This window comes from Salvia splendens, chromosome 7 (genome assembly GCF_004379255.2).
Source record: "Salvia splendens isolate huo1 chromosome 7, SspV2, whole genome shotgun sequence".
Classification (NCBI taxonomy): domain Eukaryota; kingdom Viridiplantae; phylum Streptophyta; class Magnoliopsida; order Lamiales; family Lamiaceae; genus Salvia; species Salvia splendens.
In genome coordinates, this window is record NC_056038.1 from 9,556,472 (window position 1) to 9,580,618 (window position 24,147).

The window sequence follows — 24,147 nt, forward strand, 5'->3', positions numbered from 1 at the left end:
TACTATTTTCCAAGTCACAAGTAAAAAATCGATGTTCATAATGGAGCTGCTGGAGCATAATGACGAGGCTATAACATTTCTATTTAATTTGTGGATAAATATTGGGTATATATAGAATTTAGAACAAACCTTATTTCAAAAATCTAAAACAAACAACTCTTCTTTATTACAGATATTAAAGCACTGCTCTCTTTTTTTTTGAAGTGTATCAATAGTCGCTCTTCAACCTCTTATGGAACTGTATAGCCTGCAAAATAAGAGAAAATTAGAAAAGCTCAAAGCTCATAGTAGTATATAATAGTATTGAATTAATGTTAAAAAACATATAGCAATTTCTTACTGCCACATTTGGTTCCATGAGCAAGTGGCTTGCCACAGGATGCAGAAACAAAAGCTGCCTTTTGCATGCTGATTATCTTCTCAACTTGGTTAGTGACATGCTGACAGACGCATGGAAGATCGACGTTCCTAATGACGTTGCAGCAGCCCTGAGACGGGGCCTGCTGAGGGCCCGGTCGCTGGACGAATCTGGAACATTGCTGGATGAGACCTTGGAAGTCGCCTTGGCATTGCGCTGAGGCAGTGGAGAAGATCATGCTTGTGCACATCACCAGCATCAGGTATGTTGTAAACTCTATTTTGGCCATTGCCTCTTGCTTGTAGTTATTGTTATATTTGCTTCAGCAGCTATGACTTTAAATAGAATTTTGGATCTCAAGTTGTAGTCATGATGTTTGCTACCTTCATGATTTCTTTGTGTTCCCTTCCTAAAGATGCCTCATTTTGTGCTAAAAGTTTTTTTTTGAGTTATAATTTAATTGGCGCACCTTTCTGTTTGTAAAAGTTAAGAGGTCATGACTTTGAGTGAATTTTTTTTTAAAAATAAAGGTCATGAATTTTACATGTGTCAGGAGTATTATGAATTTGAGTAACAAAAAATTATTTAATATGGATCTTAAATTTAAGGTCATAACAGAATCTTTAATTTAGTATAAAAATCGTAAAAACTGAGCTTCAAATGATTGGTTTATACTACTAGTTTATAATTCTAGAAAACAAATTTCCATCTCATTTTTCCTCTCTTCATATTCTTTTTATCTAGCTTGTCTCTTTCATTCTCTTCTATCAAATATCATCCTTTAAATTATGTTTACTTTTTTTATTAGTACTATATTTATATTGATTACCATTCTTTAAAATAAACAGAAATTAGGATTTGTAATTTTTACTTATTTTATTTTTAGAAATGGTAGATTTTGTCTCGTTGTTTAGGATATGTATTCGAAAAATTCCATTATTTCGACAATTCTCATTAAGTACTCAACAAATCATTTTTGGGAATAAAATGCTATAAAAAATTCAACGATTGGAGTATTGATGCGGCAATCGAAATTACAACCTATTGAGGTGTGACCTGCAAAAGTTTTAGTTTTACTCGTTTTGTTCCATCGTTTGGAATGTCTACTCCATTTTATTTCAATATTTGGAGGTTATGATGTTTTTTATCAAAATATTTAATTAAAACAAGACATTTTGAGTTTAAAATATAGGAATTTTGGGTGTTAAGTTGGAGGCGTGGTGTTTGATGCCTTCATGTTTTCTTTGTGTGCCTTAGTAGGATTCTTCCTTAAAAGATGCCTTATTTTGTGCTAAAAGTTATTTTGAGTTGTTTATTTGGCACACCATTTTTATCTTGTGATGAAATAAAATTAAACAATACTCTCGCTGTATTCTTTTTAGATTGGCTTATACAGTTTTGTTATTCTGAAATTTAATTGTACATTTTCTCTCTTTAATTTTTTTTCAATTATTTATTTTACTTTTTTTACTACTTTATTTTCTATTTACCTAAATATTTTATTTTTTTCCTTGTAACTAGTATTCCTTAATTAGTATGCCCAAAAGAAATGTGTCAATTGTAATTGGATAGAGCAATTATTAATCTGAGATCATATTAAAAAATATTTAATTACTTAAATGAAAGGTCATAAAAAATCTTTAATTTAGTGTAAAAATCATAAAAAATGAATAAATTGATATAGTAATAATTTAAAATTATAAATATATATTTTTTCAATTATTTGCGTATAAATACATGAACTTTTAACATCTTTTTTATTTTTGAATCTAAATATATATGTATGAACTTTCAGTTTTATTGGATTTTTGTTCAAAATTAATTGTCTCTAAATTGGTTTTATTGATAAGTTATCCTCATTTTATTTGGTTATAGAGAAATCACCGTCATATTGTGCACACATGAATAACAAATGTACCTATAGGATTGCAGCCAGAAATTTATAATAAAAGGGAAAAATATGAAAATCTTATTAGGCCTGGTTTTTAAATCAAAATCAATCAAATTTATGCCGAGTGCAAGTTTTTTTTTTCTGATTTCATGTCAACTAATGTGATCTTTACAAGAAATGTTTGTGATGCCAATATAAAATCAGGAGGGAACATCTTTTTAAGTCCACGAACTTTGGTAAAGTATCATTTTAAGTCTGTGAACTTTGAAAATATCATTTTAGGTCCGTCAACTACAAGTTAATATCATTTGAGGTATTTTAAACTTTTTCCGGACGAAAATGTCCTTAAGGCCTTCAAAGGGCACTTTGGACAATTCTTTCGTCACTCATCTTGCGTCAAAGACCTAGAGTCCAACAATTTTTTACTACTATTTAATTCAATTACCATCCAAATTGAATTTAAATATAATAAAAAAATACCGTAAAAATATGTGTTAATTTTTCAATTATTAGATGACCAATTATTTAAGGATAGTGAATTGAGACTTGATACTTTATTTTATTTTTTCAATGTAAACTGCATTTTAACAACTTACTATAGGTGGTTTGTGAATTATATTTAGTTTATTTGTTCACAGACCTAAAATGATATTTTGCCAAAGTTGGTGGAGCTAAAAAGAGGTTACCTCTAAGGGCATTAGCAATGGGGCGCCCTAAGGCGCGCCCTAAGGCGCGCCCTATGGCGCGCCACGTCAGCAGTTTTATCCTCCTACCTCCCCACCTGCAGTGGGGCGCCCTAAGGCGCGCCCTAAGGCGCGCCCTATGGCGCGCCACATCATCATTTTATTTATTTGTTTAATTGATTTAAATGTTTTCAACTAACAATTAATAACGAGTAAATAAAAAGGTCGAAATAACAAACGGGGACACATTAATAAAAAAAGAAGTTACACCGTTCAACTTACAAAAAAAAAAACTAAGTCGGTGCAATTCCCAACTTCCGACGCAGTTCATCTATCAATGCCCGGAGGTATTCGGCTTCGTCGGGGTCGGTACACTTCTTGAGGGCCTTGTGCGTCTCCAACAACGTCCTCGCCATCGACGCTGTCGCCAACGACGAATACACTTCGGCTGCCTGGGGCGGGAGCATTTCCGGGAGCGGAGGTGGGGTTGCAGCGGTCGAGGATGAGGTCGCGGCCGCCTTCCCTTTGGCCTTCGCAGCCTTGACGCCGGGAGGACGTCGGGAGGACATCGGTGTGCCGGAACCGCTGTCGTCCACGTACAACCGGTTGAGGTCAACTGGTTGATTGCCGCTGCCGCTGCTCGTGTAACCACCAACTTCGGTGGTCTTCATCCTCTTTGGCGCACTAGTGTGCAGAATTCCACCTTGGAATTTCTGCTTGTCCCTCAAAAGCGTCCAGATGGCCTCGTGCTTGAACTCGCCGAACATCGACCGGTACGACAATATCGCTTTAGCACGCACGTCTTCCCAGCTCTCGCCGCTCCCCTGTGCCCGCGCGCACTTCTCGAACTCCGCCGCGTACAAGTTCACTTGCTTCTTCACTTGATCCCAGTGCTTGCGGAGTTGCTCACGCTTGCGCTTGTACGCGTTCGGCGGCTTGGCCGCATTGTAGAGGTCGGCGATGCGCTCCCAGTACGCGAACTGCCTCTGGTTGTTCGCGAATATCGGATCTTCCGATATATCTACCCAACACCGGGCCAAAATGAGAGTTTCCTCGTCGGTGTAGTTTGTACGACCGGGGGCGTACTCATCGCAATCACCGGGAGGCGGCAACTTCTGCGCCCGCTGCCGGTTCCGCTTCTTTTTGGCTGGGGCGGAAGCGGTCGCGGCGGGGTCGGGATCGGCCGCTGCGGCGTCACGTCGGGAGGGGGCGACTGGTCGGGTTGGAGACGGCTCCATGTCCGACAACCCATACGAGTCCGTACTGAAATCGGGATCGTATTGGGCGTTGGTGTCGAACGAACGATATTGGCCGGGTTCTGTACCCGGCCAACGCGCATCTCCACTAAACATAGGACTATTTGGACTTGAAGCCATTTCGTAGTAATTATGTAAATGTAAGTTTCGAAAGTGAAATTGTGAAATGAAATGTAAAACGAATGAACTCTATTTATAAAACAACCAAACCGCGTGCCATCGTCCGCGACCTATCGTCCGTGTACGCCACAATGGGGAGGACGATGGCGCGCCCGATGCCTATCGTCCGCAGCCATCGTCCGTGTACGCCACAATGGGGCGGACGATGGCGCGGACGATAGGCATCGGGCGCGCCATCCTCCGCGCCCTTAGTATCGGCCGCGACGATCGTCCGCGACCTATCGTCCGTATCCGCAATGGGCGCGGACGATCGATGGCGCGGACGATGCGCGCCATCGGGCGTGCCATCGTCCGCCCATTGCGGATGGCCTAAAATCAATATGTAAACGTATTAACATTGAGTTTCATCTTTGCATGATTGTATATACCCCCTGTTTTTGTTTACAACAGGCCAGTCAAAATTTGCAGTTGTGTCACTGGGTAGAAGAAGCCTTCTCCCCTGTAGCAGGTAATCCCGCGATATCCTTCAACGGCGTCCACACAAATTTTCTCCTGCACATACACAATCACTATTTAATTTTCATCCATATTTTGTTATTTTGATCTATCTATTTTAAAAAGGAACGCACCAGTTGCCGCATTCAGCGAGCACCCTGACTCGAGGCCTCAGCGTCGGAAGCAGGGCCAGAAACTGCAGCTCTGCCTTGGACAGCACCTAAACAACGCACACCAATTCAATCATCTCATCATACTCAAACAGTCAAACATGAACTCGAATTACGCAAACAAAAGCAAACCTTAGCTTCGATGATCCATACTACGAGCCCCTTCGCATCTGGAGGCAGCAAAGATAGCCTGTAATCAACCTCCGGAGGGAAGTACCACCGCGCTATCGGCTGCTTCCCGATATGAGGCTGCATATATTTCGATTAAAATGGATAGATAAGATAAATAAACAAAACATGAACAGATTCCAATATAGATGAGTTATCTGTTTGACCAAACTGCCCCTTAGAGTCATAGTAGCGAGTACTACTTACTGGGCAGACGGGGTGGAACTTGGTGAGGGTGGTCTCGGGATCACCGAGGCCGCGGGCGGAGAGGTCGAGGAAATGGTAGCCTTGGTGGGCGAGGCGGATGAGGTATCGGCCCTCGTAGCCTCCCTCGTGCGGGGAGTAGATGGCTAAGGCCTTGTGCTCCTCCACGTCGGCCAGCCACTGCCCTAGGTCCAGTTTCAGCAGGTCTCCTCCGATGAAGTCTCCCAAACTACGGCTGCATTTCGTTGCTATTCTCGCCGGTTTTCTGGTGAGCGTCGCCGGCCTTGTGCTGTGGTGGAGTGGGTGGAGGTGGATTGGCGGTGCTATTGCTATTTGATGAAATGAGCATGCTGCAGTTGCTGTTGCAGCCGCAGTTGCCATTTTTATTTATTGATAGTTATGTGTGTGAGTGGAGGAGGAAGGGATGAAAGGTGAAGTGTTAGGAAGATTCTGCTGGTCCAGAAACAAGATAAGGGCATCTGGGGCGCCCTAAAGCCCGCCCTATGCATCGCCACGTCAGCATTTTATCCTCTTATCCTTCCACCTGCAGTGGGGCGCCCTAAGACGCGCTCTATAGGTTTTGCTATTGTTTTGTTAAATAATTTAAATATTTTCAAATATATAAATGCAAACTAATTAAAAAACAGAACGATTAAATGAAAAACGGCAAATACTACATTGATTAAAAAAAAGTTACACGGGTTAGAAATTTAAAAAAAGTTCTACTCTACAAAATTCTCAACTTCCGTCGCAGCTCATCGATCAACCCCTGGAGGTATTCGGCTCTGACCGGATCCGTACACTTCATGAGGGCAATGTGCATGTCCAACAACGTCCGCGCCATCGAGGCCGTTGACAACTCCGATTAGGCAAGTGCCGACGGGGTCGGGGTAGGGGTCGGGGTCGGGATCGGCGATGGGGAGGCGGCTTGCGAGGAGGATGTCGCCTTCGCCTTCCCCTTGTTCTTCGCCGGGAGGACATCGGTGTGCCGGAACTCTCTTCCTCCGTGTACGTCCGGTTGAGGTTCATCGGACGAGTTTCGCTTTCGCTGCTCGTGTAACCACCATCGTCGGTGGTCTTCGTCCTCTTCGTCGCACCGGTGTGCAGAATCCCGCCTTGGAACTTCTGCTTGTCCCTCAAGAGCGCCCAGATGCTGAAATGCTTGAAGTCGTCGTATATGGACTGGTACGACAACAACGCTCTATCGCGCACATCGCTCAAGCTCTCGCCGCTTCCCTGCTCCCTCGAGCACTTCTCGTACTCCGCCGCGAATAGGTTGACTTACTTCTTCACCTGATCCTAGTGCTTGCGGAGCTGCTCCCTATGACGCTTATACGCGGTCGGCGGCTTCGCCTCATTGTAGCGCTCGGCGATGCGCTCCCAGTACGCGAGCTGCTTTTGGTTATTCGCGAATATCGGAGGATCGACGGATTCGCCTCATTGTAGCGCTCGGCGATGCGCTCCCAGTACGCGAGCTACTTTTGGTTGTTCGCGAATATCGGATCCTCCGATATATCCACCCAACACCTACCTCGCCAAGACGAGGGTTTCATCCGGTTGGTAGTTCGTACGTCCGGGGGCGTACTCTTCATTCGTTGCCGGAGGTGGCAACTTGTACGCCCTGTACTTGGTCCGCTTCTTTCTGGCGGGGGGCGGCGGCCGAGGAGGCGGCGCGACGGGAAGGGGCGGCAAGGCGAGTTGGAGACGGCTCCATGTCAGAGAGACCGTACGAATTCGTACTGAAATCGGGATCATACTGCGTGATGGGGTCGAACGACCGATATTCGTCAGGTTGTGTACCCGGCCAACGTGCACCATCTCCAAACATCGGGCTATTGGGACTTGAGTATTTACCGGAATCCATTTTATATCGTAAGTTGAGAGTGGAAAACTGAATTGAAAGGTTACAAATGAAATGTGGGGTGTGGGTATTTATATAAACACAATTTTTGAATTTAAAAAATAAAAAATAAATAAAAATGAGTTGCATCGTCCGCGTCGCCCACAGTGGGCGGCCGATGGCGCGGACGATGCCCTATCGTCCGCGGACTAAGCTTAGGACGAGGAAGACGCATCGTCCATCGTCCGTGCACCCACAGTGGCGGACGATGACGCGCCCGAGGCATCAGGCGGCCTATCGTCCGCCCCACTGTGGATGCCCTAAGGCGCTTTTCTGACTTCAAGTTTCTCTGCAATAAAACAAAACAAAACAAAATAATCATCTAAATATTTTGACAATGTCGTTTACATGTTTATTTTGTAGTTAAAATTAGCAATTGGAATTGGGGCATTTGTATCCCATTTGAAAATATGCGGACTAGACATATCAACCAAGGTAATGGATATTTCCCTCCCATATATATAGCTTTTGCGATAATATGATTTGGGGAGGGCATTTAGAAGTATAATGAGTTTATATCTTCATCCTCCAATAAGTTATCATTTATATTAGTCAAATCATCTACAACTTTGTTGAAATCTTCTAATTGCTCTCCTATGCATTAATCTTCCAAGAACACATAGGAACACAACTGCTTCATGTATAATCAGTCGGCCAGTGATGTCATCATATCACGACACTATGCGCCTTCCTTCTCTAATACCGTAATCTTATTTTCATGCACCTTAGGATCTGGATCCTCTGTCACTCTTCTTTAAATCATCCACTCACAACACTGACCTTGTTGAATCAACACCACTCACATTTTCATCCGACACTTGCCTGAAACCTCTTCGCGTAATACAATGCACCCATACTTCAACAATCAAAGAAAATGTTTTAGTTCATTAATCGAACAAATATCTGTACGATATGGATCTAATAAATGTAAAACAGCATATACTTGTTTTTAAATGTGCTCCACCGAATGTATTTGTACTTACGCATTATTAGGTTCATAGTATAGTCAACGCGTACTATCAATAGGTAGAAAAGCGGCATCAGTCATATGCGCAGTTGCACATTCTACGATTTACAGCTATTTTATCAAAAATCGCATTTTATGCACAACACCAATTTCACTGCTTTCATAAACAGAATAGAAGCGTACACAGATTCTGTCCCCACCAACAAATACGGCTATAGGAATCACGCAACCCGGCCAAGGCTGATTTCCCCCCTTCTCTCTCTCTCTCATTTCATCAAACAGTTGGGGGAAGAGTTAGGCTTCCCCTCAAATGCACTGAGACAAACACGCCGGAGAAGAATATGCAGGGAGAAATCGCGTCGAGGTGCTCCAGAATCATCAACCACGCCGTCTCCTCCCGCGTTAATCTCGTAGCTCACGCAGTTCTCAAACCGCCTGGCGTTCCACTTCAGCTGAATCCGAACTCCGTTGCTACTGGCGCCAGAACTCTCTCGAGTAAACCGAGATTATGGCGCTCCGTCAGAACTGTGCCGTCGGCGTTCAAGCTCAACGCCTTCCTGTCCGATTTTCCTTCCCGGCCTCCTCAAAACGCGGTGACCATTCCATATTTGTTTCTTGTTGCATTTGTCTTATTCTTATAGTTTAGCAGGTTTTTGTAGTATGTCTTTTTTTAACAACAAAATTGATGTGCAATTTGTGCATTTTGTCAGGGAACCAACGGCGATCAAAACTCACCGCCGAATGGGTATGCAATGTTCTCGACGGAGGCAGCTCCGGGACCGAAGCAAGAGAAGAAGACGTCGTTGACCGAAAATGGAGCTTCCGGAGAGACTAAACTCATCGCAACTCTAGCTAAATACTTGTGGATGAAGGACAATTTTGAATTTCGGTTTCGTGTCATTGCTGCCTTAGGTCTTCTGATCAGTGCCAAAGTAAATGTTTGCGAAGATTACCTATTATTTGCACGTGATGTTGATGTTTTAAGGTGATTTTATTTTGTGGTTGTTCCCTTTGGTTTGGGGTTTGTAGGTAATTAATGTTCAGGTGCCGTTCTTGTTCAAGCTGGCTGTTGATTGGCTATCAACAGCGACAGGCAATGCGGGTGGTCTTGCTGAGTTCACTGCTGCCAATTCTACTGCTCTAGCTCTTTTTGCTAGCCCTGCGGCAGTTCTAGTTGGTTATGGTATAGCGCGGTTGGGGGCATCTGCCTGTAATGGTATGTTGCTACTTATGTAGTATTAATGGTTTGTTCCATTTTATGGAAGTTTGAAGATCCTAAAGATAGATTTAAGCTATGAGAGTAAATGAAAATCGCCTTCATGTTTCTTTGCTCAAATTGTACTCCTACTATGAAAGAGTCCCTCATTTTAACTATAGTTTACTGTGGAACTTACTGTAATTCTTTTCATATAGAACTAAGAACTGCCATATTTTCCAAGGTGGCATTGAGAACAATTCGGCAGGTTTCTAGGCAGGTAGGGGACTGCATTCCCTTACTTTCTCACCCTTTATATTGCATGATTGATCTGTTTCTTAAGATAATACTATATATTTGAATTAATGTATATTTATATGCTAATGATATGCTATTGTTCACTCTTTCATGCTGTACCCAAAAATTTTCTGAAGATGGAACATCTTTGTCCATTGAAGGGAAATAGCAGAAATTTCCCAAGCATATAAAGTAAGCTTCATGTAGGTTGGAGGAAATTATTGGCATAGAGTGAAAATTGTCATCAGTTTTAGCTTTTCTCTAGCTCTTGGTCAATTTTGAATTAAAGATTTCATGATAAGAAGATCACCGTCCTATGTAGAAAATTAGAATCTAACTTGGGGTTGCAGCTTGAAAAAGATCAAAAGTGAAACCAACCACAAGCTGCTGAACAGATGAAAAGCTCTAGGTTTCTGACCTCCCGAGACATTGATCCAGACAGAAACAGTAGGACACCCTTCTTTAAATTCCACTGATAATTGTCTGCCCATTCACCCTCTTGTTGTTCCATCTTCCATGTAGCCTCCAGCCTTTCTAGTGCCAGCTTAACTGTGTTTATCTTTCTATTATGTTGATACCTCTTACCATATCCTAATGTCTTGTCTCATAAATGTGACTCTAGTTTGGATCTGTCAGAAATAGAACAATAAAATTGAAAAATGTGTCCAAACAAATTACAACTAAATGTTAGTATAATGGCACTTTGACTGGGCACGGGTTTTAAGAAATGTAATGGAAAGTGAGTTGAAAAAGTTAGTGGAGAGTGGGTCCTACTTTTATATATTATTTTTATGATAAAATGTGAGTTGGAATGAGTTAGTGGAATATGGGATCCACTACAAAAAATGGTAAAAAGTGAAATGTGACAAATTTTGTGGGACATATGAAAATGGAAAAATGTGACAAAATTTAAGGGACGGAGGGAGTAACAAATAATGAATAGGTTGCTTCTAGCTTCTTTTGTAACTATTGGAAATTTTATTTATATTGCTCAAGATAATGATCCTACACAAACTCAGAAAGCGTGATGAATAAGCTATGTAGCCGACTAGCAGTCAGACAATATTAATAAGTCATTTATATTCTTTCTGATGATGTTCCATTCTCATTGCTTAATCAAAATGGGCAGTCTCAAAGATGCATATTACTTTTTGAAACAAAGCAGAGTTCTTGATGAGCATTGAGAAAGTGAATTCTTTATGTATCTTATAATTTTATATACCTCGAAAATAAAGGGAACTAGGGAAGGTAATCAGTGAGTGACAGAATTTCTTGGTAAAAAAGGACATAGCAAGGCTTGTTTTGGGATGTTATGTAGTTGGTTGACTAAGACCTGTTTGCCCTTTTCTCTTTTATGATTCTGTAATCATGTTTGCCAAAATTTATGGAAAAGAAGAGGTCTATAATGAATCCAACCATTGGACCTTATTGACTATGTCACTATGTTTATCTTCTATTTATAATTCTTGCGACGCAGAAAATTAGAAACAGCAAAGCATAAATAATGAAAATATAATAATATATAGAACGAAATTGGAAATCAACATGGCTTTGTAAAACAAAAGGGGATTGGATCAACTAGCTGACTAGTGGAAAATGTAGTGTTCAGTTTGGTTCCAGTACATAGCAAATGGTTTTGATTAAATGAACTATGTTAACCCAAGAGAGTCATACTACTTCTCTAAGGCATCAGGTTAATTGATTGGCAATTCTTGTTCATTTTCAGCAAGAAATAATTTGTTTCTGTAAATTATAACATGCAGAAAACAATAATATAAAGTTCAGAATCTTCAGACTTGCCTGTATATTGACAAAGTCAGCACATGATATTTGTGTAACGTACATTGTCGACCCATCTTGCAGGTCTTTTCACATTTGCATGATCTTGACCTACGATATCACCTGAGGTATGTCACGGTCCAGATTCTCTTAGAAAATAATAATACCTAGGGTCCTTCATGCTGCTTATTGTACCTTAAATTATGTTTACACGTATTATAGTAGCTCTAAGGTGAAGTTTCCAAATGAGCTGAACAATTTAGAAATAACCTTGAAATATGCCTGTTTATCTTTGCAGTCGAGAAACGGGTGCTCTTAATCGTATCATCGATCGTGGTAGCCGGGCTATAAACTGGATTCTTTCATCAATGGTCTTCAATGTTGTACCAACTGTGTTAGAGGTGTAATCCCTAGTTGATTCCTTGTTAAGTTTGATGTAGTAAAAGCTTTTACAAGTTAAGAGTTTGTAGGAACAACTTCAATTGTCTTGGTCTATGGCCTTTCAGATATCAATGGTTGCTGGCATCCTTGCCTATAAGTTTGGAGCAACATTTGCATGGATTACAACATTTTCTATGGCAGCTTATATAGCTTTCACATTAACTGTGACACAGGTATTGTTACTTTCTTTTAATAAGAGTTCTTCATCTCAATTGTCTGGTATTTTTGAGTTGGTTCAGTTTACATGTTATTTTAATAAAGACCACTATTGGATTTTCAATTTTAGTGGAGGACTAAGTTTAGGAAGGCAATGAATAAAGCTGACAATGATGCAAATACGCGTGCAATAGATTCCCTAATAAATTATGAGGTGAGTTATCCTCTTCTTTGTGAGAATTAATCTGCATATGAGCCCAATGTTGATGTTGATGTTGATGGTTCCTATTACCTTTCAGACTGTCAAGTACTTTAACAATGAGGCCTATGAAGCTGATAAATACGATGAGTTTCTTGAGAGTAAGTAATTTCACCTTCAAATTCAAAATTTATTTGTTCAAGCATTGGCCTACCACTATAGAGACCAACATAAGAGATCTAGAACTTTTCTTTCATTGGTTAAATGATAAAAAAATGTTAGATGCAGTGAAAGGGGTTAAGCTCTTAATTCCCAAGGTAAAGGGGGAGCACAAGTTACAAAGTGATGTGTGTGTATAAAGGGGTGAGGGAGACTGGTATAAAATTAATACTCATACATCTCCCATTCAAATTGATCAATGAACTCCTCTTGTGCTATGCCCTCAAATAATTCCATGAACTGAACTAGGTCTAAGAACTTATACTTTTCTAAATTTGTGAACTACATTAAGAATGTATGTTGTCTATACCAACTGTGAGGCAAAGTACGTCATCTAAAGGGCAGGCTTTTGATTATAGCCTTATAACTGAGTTGGCAGTCTCTGCAAAACAATTATCTGTAGGATAGCACTAATTCTGGTTTGCTGCATTTACATTCGCCAAATTATAATAATATAGTACCTATGGACCCATGGCTGGATGACCTTTAAGCTTGAGTTGCTACCTCATCAGAATGCCAAACTACTACTATTAGCATACTTTTTTTTCTTTTTGGTGAATTTTTTTTTACCTCAGTGGCTCTTTTCATTTTGAGTAGCTAGGTCTGGATAGTGCTATACATAATGGCGTCAGCGCATTGTGCAACAGTTCCACGGTTCCAAACAGCTAATTAATAAAGAAGCTATGACATACTTCTTTCTACTTTTTGTCCCTTTCAGATGAAAGAGTTTCTAAATTCATACCTCTCTCTGCCCTGTTATGTCATACTTCATGTTTGCTATGATGTCAGTTAACCAATGAGGAACCATCTTTCAGGATACGAAGATGCTGCCTTAAAAACTCAAAGAAGTCTTGCTTCTTTGAACTTCGGGCAGAGTTTGATATTCAGCATTGCTATCTCAACTTCTATGATTTTGTGTTCAAGTGGGATCATGCAAGGAAATATGACTGTTGGGGACTTGGTAAATTCTACCTTCCTCATAAACATTCCTGTTACCCATTTTGGCATCTATTGGCTAAGACTTGATCTCTTATTTATTCATTTATTTATGATGTATTATTATCATGACTAAATATCATTCCTCTTAGGTCATGGTAAATGGACTTCTTTTTCAACTCTCTCTTCCACTCAACTTCCTTGGAGGTGTTTATAGAGAAACGGTTCAAAGTTTGGTAGATATGAAGTCCATGTTTCAATTACTTGAGGTATTAACTCACTGTCAGGGTAATATTTATTTTCCATCTCGGAGTTTCCCTGAAAAGGTTTACTGAATCAAAGTCAGATTTTGTTTGTTGGGATCGAACAATGTGATACTCGTTACTGGTGATATTGGGAGGATCTAACGGACAATTATGTTAAGCATAGCTCAGGAAACTTGTAGTTCTGTTAAATGTTTTCATATATAATGATTTTTTACTGCTATTTGTTTCACATCCAGGAAAAATCAGAAATTGTGGATAAACACGACGCTAAGCCTTTGGAATTGAATGGGGGGTGCATAGAATTTGAAAACGTTGACTTCAGGTGCACCTCCATATTTTCTAGTTGGAATACAACTGTACTTGATGGTCTATTTGTGTAATAGTAGAAGGTCTTTCATATCATCTTTACGAAGTGGTTTTGTTCTCATAACTGACATGTAATGAGTTTAACCCTTCATAGTTGCATGAAGAATGAATCTAAGTATCGATGTACTAGTGAAACTCTGCCATGTGATATCTTCGGCCTTGTGAAGAACTTAAGGCTGACAGGCAACTTAACTAGGGATGGAAAGAAGGATCTAATAACAGCTGGGAAATGCAGCTCGCTAGGAAACTACTATAATGCAGCTTTTCATTCACTTGCATGATTTTCTACAATCTATTATACTCTGCAACGAGGTGGACCTTCATCAGGCTTAGCTTTCTCATATTACTAGGTTTGTGGAATTTATTATTACCATCTGGTTTAGCTTTCCAGACCACTTTCACGTTTCCCACTCTTTAGTTTTGCAAAAATTGAAAATAAAAACATGTAGTATATGATACTCTTATGTGAACTACTAGTCTACTAGTAGGTATTTAATGGTTTAGGTAGATGCATGGGAAATATTAAATACTAACAGGTCTCATAATAATATTTTTTATAAAATAAGGGGGTGATTGCTGGTTTAGGGAGCAAGGGAATGATAAGAACGGAGAATGAGTTTCATTGCCCCCATTTTTGGGAGGTATGGCTCATTCTTCCACTTTTAAGGTGCTAAAATTACTATTTAGGGATCATTCCAACAAACCAAGCCTATTCTTCTTTTGTGTTCCTAGTCCCTAAATACACCATACCAAGTAAGTGGTAAGTTATCTTTCTGATGAAAATGGCTGAAAAACTTGCATTTCTTGGTTATCAAATGGAATAAGTAGAAAGATTCACCCCAAAAATGAAATCAATGATGCCTAATCTTTTGACGTCAATATCAACATCCGTGACTATGACCACACTTCTGTAGCCGAAGTTTAGTGCAGATGATTGATTTTCAGTTCATTACCTGCTTGTCAGAACATATCTACATTAAGAAACTTGTTATAGTTTAGTGTTGCAATTCTCTATCATATGTTTCAGTCAGTCAGTAATAAAGTTCAATTGTGATATCCTCTCTAAGCTATCAGATCAAACAATTCGCAAAAGCAAGTGTGCCGCTTTGATAATGTGAATCCTAAAATGGTGCAGCAGACTTTGCTATTTTGTCCTACTGCTTTTAGTTAAACGTTTTCAGTAGGTAATATATTTTACTGTCTTGAAAATGATTTGAGTGTTTTGGTGCTCTTCTTATGTTCTTAACTTCTTATGCAGCTACCTCCCAGAAAGAAAGATTTTGGATGGTATATCATTTGCTGTGCCAGCTGGGAAGAGTGTAGCTATTGTTGGAACCAGTGGAAGTGGTAAACAGTCACTTATTTTTCTTGATAAATAATAAAAGGATCCATTTTTTGTTCTGGTAATCAAGATATTTGGCTCTCGTGTCTTTCTTGTTTGATTTATTCTGATGCTGAAACTGAATAAAGGTGTTTATATGTATGCATATGTAATGTTTGTTTTTCGAATAAGAAATGATTGTCTATGTAGGAGTGTTATTGAGATTGAAATACAAGTAATGTTGCTTAAAGTTCAACATTTTGTTATTTTCTGAGGTGACCTTTTTTGGCATGATGGTTGGCTTGGTATGTAGCACTTCATATTCATGACCATTTGCACCTGTTTCTTGAACTATCATAAGTTTTTTTAGTTTTAGAGTCTTATCTCATGATACCTCTGCATGTATTTGCAGGAAAGTCAACCATTCTAAGATTGCTATACAGATTTTTTGACACCCATGCTGGACACGTAAGATTACAGCAGTTTCTTTTAGACAAATAATTGGTTGGAATTTTTAAATCTATTTTACTACTGCTATGGTGCCATTTGTCATTTTCTGAAACTAATCTCAAGCAATAGATGTTCTTTCTTCATATTTATTTGACTCTTAATGTCTCCTTGGTTCTATGATGTTTTTCTTAAGTTCCATTTTACATTTTTATTTGACAGATAAAGATAGATGGGCAAGATATCAGGGGAGTAACGCTCGAGAGCCTTAGGAAATCCATTGGCGTTGTTCCTCAAGACACTGTAAGTTGACAATTCCATGTAAGTGTTTGATTCAGGAATGAATTATTGGCTATGCAGGCATCTTAACCTCCTTTTGTTGTTTTTGTTGCAAATTGCTGGCAGGTTCTATTCAATGATACTATATTCCACAACATTCACTATGGTCGCCTTGCAGCTACGCATGAGGAGGTTCCTGTTAAAATTAACATTATTCTTACGCTGTAATTGCTACTTTCAGAGGTTTTCCTCTTATTTATCTTCTAATAATAGGTATATGATGCCGCTCGTCGAGCAGCTATTCACGACACAATCATGAAATTCCCGGAGAAATATTCTACCCTAGTAGGGGAAAGAGGACTTAAGGTATATTTTGTATTTTCTTCCTTTAGAATCAATTTCTGTAGTATCCTCGTTTAGATGCAATTTCAACTTGTAAGCATGACAATTGTACATTTTTGAAAACACCTCCTATTTTGTAAGTATGTTAAGTCTCTTAAGATGTATGAGATGATCTTTTAACTTTATGTTGGTGTAAATAATTCGCAATTACCCTACTCTGATCAACATTGAAGTTTAATGTGATACTCTTACATTTTGGCAGTTAAGCGGTGGTGAAAAGCAAAGAGTGGCACTTGCTCGTACATTCTTGAAAGCACCTCCTATATTGTAAGTACTATTGCTTCTGATTACCCATGCCATGCCATTTGCTTCCTTCTTTCCATTCCTTTAGTTTTCATATATAAGTTCAAGGGGGTAAAAATCTAAAGAATGGCGATAAATTATTGAAAATGCAATCTCAACTAAATCTGGATGAGAATGACCCATTACTGCGTTGGGATTGGGAATGAAAATAATCCTTTTTGTTATGTAGTTATGTCAGTGTCTATTGATAAAGTCTAGGGTTAATAGATCAAATGAGCGCACCAGAGTCAAACTCAGAAAACCTGAGTGCAAGCTGAATGTAAATCAATGAATACTCAGGCCCATCTCAAATGAATCATATTAAATCTCCCTAATTCCTGGTCCATGCAATGGTCCGGTAGCCTATTGTCTGTTGACACAGTATAAACAATATCTATAGTATTTTGAGCTTCTTGTGATTTATCTTTCTGTATATTGCTCTACTCACATTTTTTGTGTTCTGCTTGAACTCAACGACAATGCTGTAGTTCATCTTTTGTAATTGCACAGGCATTCCTTGTATGTTTTTTAATTCTCTTTATTTTCTTCCTTTTCTAGGTTTTGTGATGAAGCTACAAGTGCGCTTGATAGCACAACAGAGTCAGAAATTCTAAATGCTTTGAAATCCTTGGCAAATAATCGAACTTCAATTTTCATTGCACACAGGCTCACAACAGCAATGCAGTGTGACGAGGTATTTGTTCTCCACTATAAGAATCTGAAGACACTCGTGTATTATATGCCATACTCCTTCCGTTCCTTGTTAATTGAGTCATTTCTTTTCTCCATGGAAATTAAGAAATAAGTAGATGTATACTATATTAAGTGGAGGGAGAATAAAGTAGGAGAGAATAAAGTAGAAGAGAGTATTATTTTTGCCAAAAATAATTGACTCAATTATCTTTGAACGTCCTGGAATGGAAAAATGACTCAATTAACAAGGAACGGAAGAATATTAAAAAAAAAGGGAAACATATACATGTCTTGACATTGTGTCACATTAGTTAGTCAAAGTCATGTGGTGGCTGAGATGTACATATTTGCATTGGACATGGTCTTACTCCGTTTATACGTTTGTTATCTGACTCTATGCTATTCATAGTAGTGTTTCCATGTGATTGTGAATGAAATTTGGAATGGCAGATCATAGTTTTGGAGAGCGGAAGAGTAGTAGAGCAGGGACCTCATGATGTTCTCTTGACCAAGTCTGGTAGATACTCACAGCTTTGGGCACAGCAAAATTCCACTGTTGATGCCATTGATGCAGCCATCAAATTGGAAGCATGAGTTCCATTCTAATTTTATCTTAAATTATTACTCTTAGTATTTATTTTGCTTGCACATAGAAACAGATGATAGATATATAATTGGGGTTTTTCAGTTCATATAAACATGTAGAGTAGGGAGTATGAATGGGGGACCATTGACTCTATAATATCTGCAGGTCTATAGATAAGTTACTGCCCCTACCCATCCCGGTGAGTAATTCGTCATCGAAAATTGCCCTTTTCATTCAATTTCTGCCCATGAATTATATATACAAGTTTGGAATAGTGAACATGTTATCCTCAGAACTGCATTTCAAAAGCACAACACAATCATGAGTTACATGAAAACTTTTTTTTTTGTAACGTACGAATTGCCAGCTATCTTATCTTTATGCACCCCATTTTCAAGTGTTGGGCCACATTTGACATTTCAATTAAAATTATGCATCAATTTTTATTACTAGTAGTATATTTTTTTCACTTTGTGGTTGAAAGATGAGATTTGAATTTTGGATCGCCTTGTTTGTGCAAATCATGGCTGCAACTAGTGCAGTAGGTCCACTCAGAGAATCAGAGGTTGATTTTTTTAGTTTAGCTGCGTGATTTTAACTCTAGACTATATAATTACCATAATTTTAATTTGCATGCTATTAGTTACATATTCCCATAAAATAATACTGTACTAAGTACTTAAATCCAATTATTACCATTCCCATGAAAGAAACATTAGATAAATGAATAAAACTTGGTAATATCCAAGTGTTGGATTAGTATAGAGTGCCCAATCTTAATCATTGATATAAAAAAATTGGATGATTTAATTGGATGCATTTATCATGGATTCTGCTTTTCCTTTTTAAATATGATACCGTGAATTTACTTTAATTGTTAACATTAACATTATGCGTAATTTTATGCATGTTTGTGTGTAAGAGCATCCACTACGCGTCACGCGCGCGGCTCGCGTTGCAACCCTCGTCCCGTCCCGTAGCCCGCATCCGCGAGACAAGGGACGCGCCGGCCCGTCACGCGCCCGGGCGACGTGGCGCGCCCCCGATGCATGCGTGACGCCCACTCGCTGGCCCGCGAGTGGGCGTCGTCACGGATGACGCAATAATTCATTTTTAAAAAAAAATCGATTTTTAATAAAAAAAAAAAATTCAAACGGTAATGTTACCGTTAATTTTTTTATTTTTTTATTTTTTTAATTTTTTTATTTACTCTATAAATAATCTTATTTCATACTCATTTCACACACAAACACACATCTATTCCTCTCAAATCCTCTCTATCACTCCAATTTCCATCTTAAATCAACTCAAACAAATGGATCCTTTTGAGCAAATGCGTCAATTAATGGAACAATCACTTGAAGAAGATCGACGACGAGAGACGGAGGAAGCCGCGCCACCCCCACGACGCTCCCGGAAGTACATCAATCGGAACCGGGAGGAAGCCGCCGCACGGTTAGTACTCGACTACTTCTGCGATAACCCGATTTGGGGAGATACCTACTTCCGTCGCCGTTTCCGCATGAGTAAACCGCTATTTCTTCACATAGCGAATACTTTGGCGGCCCGGGAAGAGTTCTTCCGAGAAGGGTTCGACGCGGTCGGCCGTCCCAGCCACACGACGCTGCAGAAATGTACTGCAGCCATCCGTCAGCTTGCGACTGGACAAACGGCCGACATATTCGACGAATACCTCCACATCGGAGGCACCACTAGGCGCATGTGCTTGCTCAACTTCTGCAGAGGCGTCCGGACAGCCTTCAGTGACGAATTTCTCCGGAGGCCAAGCACGGACGATTGTCAGTTCCTCCTCAACCTGCACGAACAAGTGCACGGATTCCCCGGGATGCTTGGCAGTGTCGATTGCATGCACTGGCAATGGAAGAATTGCCGGGTGGCTTGGAGGGGGTCCTACACGAGCGGCCACAAAGGCACGCGTACTTTGAGGCCGTTGCCGACTACCGGCTTTGGATCTGGCACGCGTACTCGGGGTCCCTGGCTCGAACAACGACGTAAACGTGCTCCACCAGTCCGATCTCTTTACCGAAGTTTTGGATGGTAAAACGTCGGCCATCAACTTCATCGCCAACAACCGGCTGTATAAAATGGGGTACTATCTCGCCGACGGCATCTACCCGAAGTGGCCGACCTTCGTGAAGACGTGCAACAGGCCTGCGAACCCAAAGCAGGCTCTTTTTGCGCAGAAGCAGGAGGCTGCGCGCAAGGATGTGGAGAGGGCGTTCGGGGTTCTCCAAGCGCGCTTCAACATCATCAAAGCCCCGGCTTGTTCCTGGTTCATGGAGAGCATGGTCGACATCATGTATACGTGCATAATCTTGCACAAAATGATTGTCCGAGACGAAGGACCCGATGCGGGAAATTGGTTCGACCCCGAATCTCCCGGAAGCTCAACCGCAAGTAGTCTGCCGCGAAGTGGAGCGCATCCATCTATACAAGAACGGTTGGCTATTCGGGCACGCGACTCTAGCGCCCACACCCAACTCCAAGAGGATCTAATTGAGCACATTTGGGAAAATTTTGGCGGAGAATATTAAATTATGTCATTTTTTATTTTTTTAGAATTTTAATTACGTCTTTTTTTCTTTTTTTTTTAAAGTTTAAGTTGTAATGTTGTTTTAATTTTAATGAATTGTGTTTGTTTAAATTTAATTGGGTTGTAAAAAAAATAAAAAATGAAATTGAATGAATAGTAATTAAGGGACGAAATAAGGGACGGTTAAGGGACGGAGCGTTGCAGGTTCCGTCCCTTAGTTAAGGGATGGAGGAAAAAAGGACAGTGGGGCCCTCAAATAGTGGTCAAATAGTAGTTAAGGGACGGTTTAAGGGACGGTATAGAGACAATGTAGTGGATGGTCTAATACTCCTTAAAATGCTTTCAGTTGGAAGTGTCATACATTTTGGAGACAAGGAACATGAAGTTTTGTTTTATGGATATAACACATGGTCTGATGTAATAGCAAAATTATGGAATAACATATCATAAGTGTGTTTAAACAGCGATTGAAAGCGACCTTATCCAAAGAGTAGGAGACACATTAATATGATGAACACGTCACAAAAATTATTGATGTCGGGTGATAGATATTTGGAAATATAAGGAGAACTCCATGCCAAAATTTAACTCTTTTCTATAAAGCGTAATTACTTGTGCATTTTGCTAGTACATTACATTATAAAACATCTCTCTCGATCTAAAAAACTGAGACTTCTATTCTGTAACAAAAAAAACTCGAAAGTAATTACGAAAGCAAGAAAATATAAATGGGAATTCGTCAGTCTATTCGTGACAATGAGGTTAACTATGCTCTATTCATGATGCATATTCAAATTCTGGCTGAATTTTTTTTCTAAATTTGAAAATTTTAATCTCAAAGAAAAATGAATCAACCAAGTTGAAATATGTGGTAATATAAACCCAAAATCGTACAATCAAATCCCATACGAACAGAGAATTCAAAAAAAAAATTGATTATTTTATCAACTTATTTTAACTAAAAAACTATCTAACTCAGATTATAAATATCAAAAATACAATATTATAAATATAAAATTTTAGTTTCTCAATTTTCAAAATACGTCAATCTGATATAATCTTAAAAAATTCAAAATTTAGGAAAAAAGTTAATTCGATATAAATTCAAAGTATACATTTAAAATTTTGATTTGGTTGGGCCCAAAATTTTTGAATATTTTGATCACATCTAATTGCTAAGGTGGATATTTAACTCAATTAATTTTTTTCTATTTATAATTGTAAGTATCAAATTCGCAAGGTTCACTTGTTAATTGAAACCTGTTATATCAGCTAACAAGTGAAATTGTCAAGTTCGCAACTAACAATTAACAAACCAATTAAAAACAAATAAAAAAAACAACTGATAGTTACAAATCTACACCACCACAATGAATAAAAAACAGTTAAGAGTAAAAAATGTAAGAACATTAAAAGCTCAATCTAGCACCAACACGGGTCTTTCATGATGCATACTTTTAGTGAAGATTTCAAGGGGAGACTACTCATTGAAAGCTCAATCTAGCCACGAACCATCAGCCACTCACACGACTTCACACATAGACTCATAAAACATCATCCGATCTCACATACAAAGTCGATTTGAAGCTCCTTCAACGTGACAGACCTTGAACCTGAGGGTTTTAATCATGTTGAAATCTGCGGTTTTGTAAGGTCATTATTGTTTGCATTTGCTCGTTTATGCAATTTTTTAGATGTTGTATAAAAAATTAGTTGTCTTATTAACCAGAATCACCGTTTCTTAGCCCACCCACATAGCCCTCACTTGGGTTACATGCTGATGTTACTAAGCTCGCCAACAATATCTCTATTTGCTATAGTTATATACATTTGAAATTAATGACCAAATGTCGATGAGGAAAATGGGATCATAGGTATGAAAGCAATACTAATGAAATTTACATTTAAACGATAAAGATAGAATTCCAATATCCTCAATTAGGACATATATGTATTCTATGATTATTATTTTTTTATAGTATATACATCTAAGATCTTTATAATAAATTTTAATTCAAAGTTCATTACATAATCATAATTTTTTAATTAAAATGAAAAATTAGTCGTGGAACACAATGATGTAGTGTTCCAGTATTCATAATACCACTTGATCAACAAAATGGCCAAGGAGAACTACAAGGAGTGCAACATAACCAAGTAGCATTTAAGAATACAATATTCATCTTGATCAGCAAGGGGAAGCACTGCTTTGTCTAGAGAATGAAGTAGTGATAAATAGTCTTTTCTTAACCTATATCTTTGTAAGAATTTTGATAAAAAAAAATTAAATTAAAAAAACTTGGAAAAAGTGTGGTAGAATATTTAGTGTGACGTTATAAAAGAGGGGGAACAAATGTGCATACCACAAGCTGGAAGAAGTGATGGTCAAATAATAATATCCCCACCATTCCTCTCCTCCATACATAGTGAATTAGTGATAGCTCGTCTGTGTGTGTATTCCCCACACAAGGTCCCTGTCGCCGCAGGTGCAGGGTGTTGTAATATAATTGGAGGGTTGGAGTCGGTGAAAACCCTTTTTACAAATGTGTATAAATACTCATATTTTCCTACCAACTATGTCTACTCGACACACCCACCCTTCATTGTCGATCTGTGACTTCTCTCTCTCCCTCTCCTGTGAAAAAAAAAAGAGAAAAAGTGAAACGCCCTTTTCCAATTCCAATTTCCCTCTCAGAGTTTTTGAGTGATAATCCCATCGCTTTCTCCACTATATCTGACTCTCATGAACGACAGCGACTCATCAACACCACTTACTTTTCTTCCTCTTCTCCCTCCTTTTTTTGCATTACTCTTCTTCGTATTTCTTTGATTTGTTGTTTTTTTAAAAAAAAATAGCTGTGGACTCTATTTCCATCATCTCAAGAAAATCTTATTTTGTGAGTTTAGCATAGTGGTTTTTATCTTTTTTTATTTATTGATCGTTTCTTTAAAGGTTCATTGATGGTCATGTTTGTAGCTTTGTTAAAGAAAAATATGAGCAGTCTTTGGCAGATTTCATCCTGTTGTATGAGTGAGGAAATTACCTGTAATATATTCTAGCTCTCTGGTAATTTTCCTCCCGACTTTTTAACGAAGAAAATGGTTATATTTGCATGTATTTTACGTTAGATTTGATTCTAGGAAGACAGATTTTAATAGATCTGATTTTGATTATTCAGGGTTAGGGTTAGGGTTCATGCAATGATTTATCCTCTTCACAAATAAATCGTTTATTCATTCTTATTACAAAAATCAGCCTTAATTTAACAAATATCAACCAGGTTTATGCGTTTGTTGTCTGTCTGCAACTAGAATGCTTCTTGTGGGGTAAAACTTTTGGGGTTTCCTCCATTTTTGGGAATTAGTGATTTTAATTAGTTCTAGCTCTAGTAAAATTTTGACTTATTTAGGGTAAGACTGATTTAGGTTATTTTTTATTGATTCTATTGCTCAAATCTTTGATTAATTTCAGGCATTTGAATTAGGATTTGGTAAATGGAGGACTTGTCTTAAAAAT

At 38.9% G+C, this 24,147-nt stretch overlaps 3 protein-coding genes across 3 annotated transcripts; 1 reads left to right on the forward strand and 2 right to left on the reverse strand.

The window, feature by feature from the left end:
* Positions 1–112: 112 nt before the first annotated feature.
* Positions 113–637, reverse strand: LOC121741375. Its single transcript, XM_042134100.1, has 2 exons — positions 341–637; positions 113–247 (listed from the first exon to the last, which is right to left on the reverse strand). The coding sequence occupies exons 1-2, from the start codon at positions 615–617 to the stop codon at positions 231–233; spliced, it is 294 nt and encodes a 97-aa protein (XP_041990034.1). The 5' UTR covers positions 618–637; the 3' UTR covers positions 113–230.
* Positions 638–4,691: 4,054 nt separating this feature from the next.
* LOC121740866 (NAD(P)H-quinone oxidoreductase subunit N, chloroplastic-like) lies at positions 4,692–5,793 on the reverse strand. The gene is made up of 4 exons (XM_042133511.1): positions 5,349–5,793; positions 5,106–5,222; positions 4,938–5,023; positions 4,692–4,860 (listed from the first exon to the last, which is right to left on the reverse strand). The coding sequence occupies exons 1-4, from the start codon at positions 5,724–5,726 to the stop codon at positions 4,782–4,784; spliced, it is 660 nt and encodes a 219-aa protein (XP_041989445.1). The 5' UTR covers positions 5,727–5,793; the 3' UTR covers positions 4,692–4,781.
* A 2,593-nt stretch (positions 5,794–8,386) lies between these two features.
* Positions 8,387–18,368, forward strand: LOC121742217 (ABC transporter B family member 25, mitochondrial-like). Its single transcript, XM_042135298.1, has 20 exons — positions 8,387–8,805; positions 8,923–9,144; positions 9,242–9,428; positions 9,626–9,687; positions 11,568–11,611; positions 11,782–11,884; positions 11,990–12,097; positions 12,211–12,294; positions 12,380–12,440; positions 13,314–13,459; positions 13,587–13,703; positions 13,937–14,022; positions 15,325–15,413; positions 15,800–15,855; positions 16,057–16,137; positions 16,240–16,305; positions 16,387–16,479; positions 16,718–16,782; positions 17,356–17,491; positions 17,941–18,368. Exons 1-20 carry the CDS (start codon positions 8,554–8,556, stop codon positions 18,082–18,084), a joined length of 2,202 nt encoding a protein of 733 aa, XP_041991232.1. The 5' UTR covers positions 8,387–8,553; the 3' UTR covers positions 18,085–18,368.
* The last annotated feature ends 5,779 nt before the right edge of the window (positions 18,369–24,147 follow it).

What these genes read in the sequence shown, in the direction of transcription:
- LOC121741375 (XM_042134100.1), bottom strand. Translation starts at nt 617, where the DNA reads ATGCTGGTGATGTGCACAAGCATGATCTTCTCCACTGCCTCAGCGCAA.
- LOC121740866 (XM_042133511.1), bottom strand. Translation starts at nt 5,726, where the DNA reads ATGGCAACTGCGGCTGCAACAGCAACTGCAGCATGCTCATTTCATCAA. An exon ending in TATGGATCATCGAAGCTAAG is followed by an intron (nt 5,024 to 5,105) that starts GTTTGCTTTTGT and finishes TGCGTTGTTTAG; the next exon opens with GTGCTGTCCAAGGCAGAGCT. An exon ending in CTCGCTGAATGCGGCAACTG is followed by an intron (nt 4,861 to 4,937) that starts GTGCGTTCCTTT and finishes GTGTATGTGCAG; the next exon opens with GAGAAAATTTGTGTGGACGC.
- LOC121742217 (XM_042135298.1), top strand. Translation starts at nt 8,554, where the DNA reads ATGCAGGGAGAAATCGCGTCGAGGTGCTCCAGAATCATCAACCACGCC. An exon ending in TTGTACCAACTGTGTTAGAG is followed by an intron (nt 11,885 to 11,989) that starts GTGTAATCCCTA and finishes ATGGCCTTTCAG; the next exon opens with ATATCAATGGTTGCTGGCAT. An exon ending in TAGGGGAAAGAGGACTTAAG is followed by an intron (nt 16,480 to 16,717) that starts GTATATTTTGTA and finishes ACATTTTGGCAG; the next exon opens with TTAAGCGGTGGTGAAAAGCA.